A 7,500-nucleotide genomic window follows, 5' to 3' on the forward strand; every position below is an offset into this window, starting at 1 on the left:
AGGGGAAAACAGCTCACTTCCGGTTGCCGTCCGCGTCTCAAAAACGCACGTGCTTAAGCTCCCTATTTAATGTTGTTGCGAGGCAGTCCAAGACTTATAGATCTCAGTATAGTAATCTTTGGTTGTTTAAAAACTATGTTCGAGTAACAGAGCTGGTAAAATATAAGCACTGCAGAAATAAAAAGTAAAAAACGAGCACGAAACTTTGATGCTGCCATGTTGGGCGCATTTATACTCACATTAAAAACAAACTTCCTGATTTTATTATTATTATTATTATTATTATTATTATTATTATTATTATTATTATTATTATATTATTATTATTATTATTACAACGGCCCAAGGGGGACTAGGCGTGCCGGATCTGAGATCGGAAGCACCACAACAGTTTACCGCATCAGCATCAATCACAGCCGCACATGTAGACTCCATAACAACTCAGAGTACCATCATGATAACAGGCGAAAATTCCGTAGAGGAGCTGAAACGTCACCACCAGGCGCTAAAGGCCGAAAGGGAAAAGGCAAAAATGGAGTCGATTGACTCCACCCTCTCCCCTGATCTTCTTCGATTGGCCAATCAAGCAAGAGACAAAGGGGCCAGCTCTTGGCTTAACGCGATCCCCCTCAAAGATCAAGGTCTAGCTCTTAACAAGCAAGAATTCAGAGACTCTCTGCGGCTACGTTACAACTTGCCTCTCACCGACCTACCAGCCCAGTGCGTTTGTGGGGATAGATTCAATGTTGGCCACGCCCTCTCTTGTAAAAAAGGAGGGTTTGTGGCACAAAGGCATGATGGTGTACGAAACCTACTGACATCATTCATCACCAAAGTTTGTAAGAATGTGGAGGCGGAGCCACGCCTCTTACCTCTTGACAACGAACGGATGCATCTTAGAAGCGCAGTTACCAGCTCAGAGGCACGTTTAGACATCAAGGCGGGAGATTTCTGGTCTAGAGGAGTTACAGCATTTTTCGACGTCAGGGTCACGCATGTTAACTCCAAATGTAACCAGAGCAAGCCGACATCCGAAGTCTTTAAAGACCAAGAAGAGGAGAAAAAGCGGAAATATCAGAAACGAGTGCTTGAGGTCGAGATGGGATCCTTTACACCCTTGGTTTTCGGAACGAACGGTGGGATGGGAAATGAGTGCCAACGATTTCTTAAGCACTTAGCAGACAAGTTAGTACAGAAGGACGGTGAGCCCTATAACAACGTCATTAATTGGCTCAGAACTGTCATCTCATTTGAACTCTTAAGATCAGTACATGCGTGCGTAAGAGGGTCCCGAGTACCTTTCCGGAATATAGGAGACTCTCTTGACGATTGCCGGATTAATGTCGCCACCGCCGGCATTTAAATTTTTAATTTAATTTGAGTTTTATCATTATCACTATTATTATTATTTATTTTTACCAGATACATATAAGATTCAAGTTTGTATGAAAGAGTGCTCAATAAAGTTTGTTATTATTATTATTATTATTATTATTTTCTTTTTTTTTGAAGTTTTAAAACAGAGAAATACTTAATTGCTTGTAAATTTATAGTTCTTACCTTTTGGAGATATTTTAACGTTTGTAAATATTTTTATCATGGAAATAAAGTGATTATTATTATTATTATTATTATTATTATTATTATTATTATTATTATTATTATTATTATTATTATTATTATTATTATTATTATTATTATTATTATTCTCGGAGACCCAGGGGCAGTGAGTCGAGACGGGACGTGAATCGGGACTGGCGTAAAGTTTTCAAGTAAGGCGAGAAGAGTTCTTCTCGCCTTACTTGAAAACTCAACGCCAGTCCCGATTTTGCCCATGATTTTCTCGTCCCGTCTCGACTGACTGCCTCTGGGTCTCCGAGGATGATGTGGTAATAGTCTTCAAGATTTTCGGATGGAAGTTCACTTGTTCGGCGCAGTGTCGTCGCCAAGTTGTGCTGGATAATGCCTTGCGAAAGACGGCAGAGGATAACGGTACAAACTTCCCCACTGATGTTGTTGAAACTTTCAAGAAAAACGTTTATGTGGATGATTGCCCGAAGTCAGTTAAAGATGAGAACACCGCTATCGAGCTTGCTCCTAAGCTCAGCCAGCTCTTGATGAAGGAAGGCTTCCAGTTGACTAAATGGTTGTGTAACTCCCCAAAGGTGCTTGCAACTATCCCCGAGTCAGAAAGAGCGAAGTCTGTGAAGGATCTCGATCTGGAGGAAATGCCCATTTAACGTGCCTTGGGGGTAAGGTGGAATCTAGAATCAGACACATTTTGCTTTAAAGTAAACGTTAAAGAAAAACCCCACACACGCCGAGGAATGCTGTCAATAGTGAGCTCAGTATTTGACCCGTTTGGATTTGTTAGTCCGTTTGTGTTACCTGCCAAAGTCGTCCTGCAAGACCTGTGCCGAAGAGGTTTGGGCTGGGATGAAGTTGTACCAGAAGAAAGCCTCAGCAGATGGAAGAGTTGGCTCTATGAAATCCCCCGGCTGCAGGAATTCTCCATTCACCGCTGTATTAAGCCAGTTGGGTTTGGGAATATTTCCAGTTCCCATCTGCATCACTTCAGTAATGCGTCGCAGATGGGTTATGGTGCAGTCATCTATCCCAGCCTAGTGAATCAAGGAGGCCGAATTCATTGTGCATTTATCATGGCCAAGTCAAGGTTTACGCCCCTTAAGTCTATCAGTATTCCCCGGTTTGAGTTGTCAGCTGCCACGGTGGCTGTCAGGTTAGACAAGTTGATAAAGAAGGAGTTGGAGTTGTCCGTGGCCGAATCATTTTTCTGGACAGATAGCTCCTCGGTGCTTAAGTACGTTGCAAATAGTGGCACAAGGTTTCATACCTTCGTGGCAAATAGGATATCCCACATCCTTGATGGAGCTGCTCCTAAGAGATATGTCCAAACCAAGCAAAACCCTCCCGACGATGCCTCCAGGGGACTTAAGGTAGAAGCTCTTCTTTTGAAACACCAGGTGGAAAATGGGACCATCTTTCTTGTGGAAGTGTGAAGACAGCTGGCCGAAACAAGAGGTGGCAGAGCAACTTTCAGTTGATGACCCAGAGGTCAAGGGTACAAGTTTGGCTACTACAGTAAGCGTAAGTGATGCTACTGTTCGTGTTGATGAAGTGATTGAAAGATTTTCCCTGTGGCATACCCTGAAAAAGTTTGTCGCTTGGATTCTGACGTTCAAGAGCAACCTTCGCAAACCACGATCTGGAGAGAACAAGGAGCTTGAGAAGCGATCGAAAGGGCTCCCTATACAGCCATTATCTGTAACTGAGATGAGGGAAGCGGAGCGAGCGTTAATCCAGTACGTTCAGAGGAAACATTACGCGCAAGAGATTGAAAACCTGAAAGAGCTGAATAAGAACTTCAGTGACGGATACCTACGCCAAGTGAAAGTGAAGACGAAGACCATCGTGTTGGAGCGTCCTATAGGCAAATGCGTTCTTTTCGAGGCGGCCGAGGAGCGTGTTTATTGATTCCGTTTCAAGAGACCGTGTGAATCTAAGTATTCAAGTTGATATCTGGAAGCCAAGTAGTCATTACAAAGGGACTTTCTACGAACATTGTTGCTGGGTACTTGATTATGTCCCTGCCTCAAGAACTCAGTTTTCGCCCCCTTTTTTTTCTTGATAGTTAGTTAAATGCTTACCCTTAAGACTCGTCATGCATTTAACAGGGAGGGTAATGTAAGTTCGAGTTTGATACGCGGTTTAGCTTGTGTCCTTAGTACCCAGTTTCGCGCGGCTCGGGGACCATGTAAGAGTATGAAGGGGGTAGTTTCTAAAGAAACTGTGTTGCTGCTCGGTGGGGAAGTAGTAGTATACAAACATTTGGTTTTATCAACGGAGTTGATAATGTAAATTGGCCACCGTACAGAGATTCTAAAAGCTGACGTTTCGAGCGTTAGCCCTGACGAAGGGCTAACGCTCGAAACGTCAGCTTTTAGAATCTCTGTACGGTGGCCAATTTACATTATCAACTCCGTTGATAAAACCAAATTCATGTAAGAGTATGCCCGCCATGTTGTTTTGTCATTTTGCGGACTTAACAGTTTTACCTGTAATCTGAAGAAGTTCAAGCGTGTTCCGTACGTCAGTTTTGAGAGAACCATTTGTGTGTTATTCGAAGCATTATACTAGCCACGTTTTTCCTTTCGTTTAGAAACCGTTAAAGGAATTGTTATGTGACAAGTTTGTGATATCCGACAACTGTAATAGGACCGCGGTAAAGTTATTGAGTCTGAAGCAGGATTGCGTGGAATCGTCTCAGAAGTGTATTGTAAACCGTTTAAGTCTGAATATTCTCGAGAAGTTAAGCCTTACGTGCGTGTAATATAGATATATCCTTTTAACGCTTTTGGAGTTTGAACTTTATTCTGTCATATGCCAATTTAAGTGTCTAGTCGTTCTAGCACTGGAGCTCTAATTGGGGACACTGTAAACTGAAATAAACAACTCAAATCAAGTCGCCATCCCTGCACCCCACTCTCCTCCCACCAATGTGGCCCGGGTTCGATTCCCTGACTCTGCGTCATATGTGGGTTAAGTTTGATGGTTCTCTACTCTCCTCCGAGAGGTTTTTCTCCGGGTACCCTGGTTTCTCCCTCTCCACAAAAACCAACGTTTGATTTGATTTGAGTTAATTTCGTTTGTGTCCCCAATTAGTCCTCTTGTGCTAAATCCATTAACACTTCAATAAAGTACAATACCAATACAATACAATACATATAATTGACCGCTCCCCATTGGGGCTATTCAGTTAACGAAACGACGGAACAGAACAACAACAACTGTTAAGAATCCCAACTGGCCGGAGGCAAACCAGTTGGCTATTTACAAGTGCAGCTGAGACGTTGAACCAGGGACAACCAGGAACAAATTCAACGAGTGGTCAGAGAGGTTCTCGAACCCGGGATCTCCGGATCTTAAGGCAACCGCCCTAACCACTGGGCCACACTTACTTTTATTAAGCGCACTAACCAATTGGCCACACTTAATATTATTATTAGTAGTACTGCTTTGCCCATTGTCTGCTTTTCCTGAATAAGCTGAGTCACTTGCGCTTTCATGTGTTCTTCACTGGTTTGAGATGCTTTCAAGGCCAACTCTTTATTCAGCAGCTGTTTCGTCAACAGCAGGTGTTCCTTCTTGTGTGTTTCACTCAGGTGCCGCTTAACAGACTGTGTCTCTTCTTGTCTGAATTGTTAGAAATAAATAACACCATCGAGTTTGTCTGGTCGTAAGTAAGATGTTTTACTCACAATTCAAAACATTGGTCATTTACCTAGTTTTATCCTAAAAGTACAGAAATGGGTTCATCAGTTGGGTTGAAATGGTTAATTGACCACTGTACAGAAATTTGAAAGCCGAGACATTTCGAGCGTTAGCCCTTCAAACTGATGGCTTTGACGAAGGGCTATCGCTCGACCCCTTTGTCCTAAAAGCGGTTTTGAAAACTACTACGACCTTGCCCCGTTTCAAAGTTTCTTCTTAAACAAAGACCTCGAGAGCACTCTGCTGGCAGAGGTTTTATGTCGCTTTTCTTCTGCTTGTCTTTTTACGGCGGCCATTTCTCATGCTTTCCTTTCGTTACTACATAACTACAATTATTGTAAGTCTGACAGTGATTGACGTGGAGCAGCAGATGACGCAGTGGTGAGAGCACTCGCCTCCCACCAATGTGGCCAGTGTTCGATTCCCAGACTTGGTCGATCATCCGGATAGAACTGCGGGTAAAGATATAAAATGTCAGGAGAGCTGTTGAGGAAATTCTGAGCCTCGCCCAATTTGCTTACAGGCAGGGAGGGGGGGGGGGGGGGGTAACTGTATGAACGCCTTAATATCTATTCAACATCATGTTTATAAATATTTGGACACTGATCAAGACTGATTGGTTTAAAAAGCTCGCTCCAGTTAATCAACCAATGAGAAGGAAAACCAACACTAATCGCGATTTGCACGCGTGATTTTTCCTGCGCTTTGAGCAAGCTTGCAAGTTACACTGAATTGCTACGAATTTGAATTGGCTCATTGCTCTGTTTGCACCTGCTGTGATTGGTCGAACCGCTCTATATTCGTTTCCCGTTGACTATGATGTCGTTGCCAACGAAACGACTAACTTCTCTGTGACTCGCCAAATGATAGCAAAATACCAAGAAATGCCAAGCACGAGAAGGGACGGGCGTTGGGCCAGTAACAGAGAAGTGGCAAGTTTAAAATCTGGAAAAATGTTGAAGTTACGAAAGCCAAGTCTGAGGCATAAACTGTAAGAAATGGGTTAAATGTAACAGTCACAATTACTTTTGGCAACAACTGTTTCAATTGTGTGTACCTAGAGACACAAATTGGAAATTTTCAATTTTTTTGGTCCACTTCTAAATAAACTCTGTTCAGTTCTATTTTAAACTCCCAGATCCAAAGTTAATTGACTATTCATCAAAATGTAAACATAAATTTAAGACAAACGAAACTGAACTCACTGCTTTTTGCAATCTGCTCTACACTTCTCACATTCCACGACAAGATTTTGATTTTCCAGCTGGAGTTTTAGGAGTTGCTCCCTAAGACATTTCTCATTGGTCTGAACAGCTGCCATTGCTTCAGTCTTGGTATTTAAATCTTCTTTCAGCAGGACTTCGTGTTCGTGAGTTTCACCCAACTGTTTCTTCAGTATCTTTATTTCCTCTTCGTGCCTTTGTTTCTCTTGTGTCAGAGCTTCCTCCTTCACGCACAGTTCTGCTAACTGGCGAAGCAGAAGAACACAGAAGGAAAAGACATTTATCAGGAATGTCGCCGCACATGTATTCGGCACAATTGTTTTTTAAAAAAGGCTTGGAGCCCCCACATTAACATTTTGTAAATGCATAGTTTAATTTATTGTGGAAAGCAAACGACCTGAGGGGAAATAGAAAAGTGTCCCGCGAGGGCGGGTGGCCAAAAAATAATTACGCATAGCAGTAACTGCGCAAATCGGTGAAGGGGAACACGCAATAACCAGCGTGTGGCCCTGACGATAAGTGTCTGTCTTAGAAGCTTTAAGAGGAACGGACATTTGCTGCAGGCAAGCCTGACTAGGATGAAATGATACACAGTCGGCAGACAGATCAAACCGGGGCGAAACTGGGAGATCCCGTTATAGGTAAATTCGCTACAACGGAGGAAGGCAAAGAAAACTAAGGTGAAAGCAGCCCATATTATAGTGAAGTCCCGCTCCCCTAACCAGGTACGAAGAATTGGTTGGATTGCTGCTAACACAACGGGTGTGACAGGTTGGCGAAGAATACGAGACTTGCCCTGGCAACGAAGGATGCTCCGTAGCACCTTTTGCAAGAGAATTAAGTTTTTCCTGAAGAGGATCGCCGTGGCCACAGGAAATGTGAGAGATGCCTTCACTCTCCTCTGATACATTCTCCTCACTTCATATTAATATCCGCAGTCTTCCAAAACACTTTGATGACTTATCAGAATTCCTTCTTACATTGA

General features: G+C 42.9%; 2 protein-coding genes and 1 pseudogene across 2 annotated transcripts in view; 1 reads left to right on the forward strand and 2 right to left on the reverse strand.

The window, feature by feature from the left end:
• The first annotated feature begins 2,991 nt into the window (after window positions 1-2,991).
• Window positions 2,992-3,495, forward strand: LOC138001017 (uncharacterized). Its single transcript, XM_068847686.1, has one exon. It carries the CDS (start codon window positions 2,992-2,994, stop codon window positions 3,493-3,495), a length of 504 nt encoding a protein of 167 aa, XP_068703787.1.
• Window positions 3,496-4,344: 849 nt separating this feature from the next.
• LOC137998973 (golgin subfamily A member 6-like protein 22) overlaps window positions 4,345-7,500 on the reverse strand; it is a 19,284-nt gene continuing 16,128 nt past the window's right edge. Inside the window, exons 5-6 of the mRNA XM_068844812.1 lie at window positions 6,498-6,760; window positions 4,345-5,214 (exon numbers count right to left, since the gene is read on the reverse strand). Coding sequence (XP_068700913.1) covers window positions 4,944-5,214; window positions 6,498-6,760 — 534 coding nt within the window. The 3' untranslated portion in view covers window positions 4,345-4,943. The remainder of the gene's footprint in view (window positions 5,215-6,497; window positions 6,761-7,500) is intronic.
• The window catches only part of LOC137999350 (uncharacterized), a 4,752-nt pseudogene continuing 4,143 nt past the window's right edge, over window positions 6,892-7,500 (reverse strand).

Source organism: Montipora foliosa, chromosome 4 (assembly GCF_036669935.1).
Source record: "Montipora foliosa isolate CH-2021 chromosome 4, ASM3666993v2, whole genome shotgun sequence".
Taxonomy (NCBI): Eukaryota; Metazoa; Cnidaria; class Anthozoa; order Scleractinia; family Acroporidae; genus Montipora; species Montipora foliosa.

Coding starts and splice junctions, on each gene's coding strand:
- LOC138001017 (XM_068847686.1), top strand. CDS start 2,992: ATGGGACCATCTTTCTTGTGGAAGTGTGAAGACAGCTGGCCGAAACAA.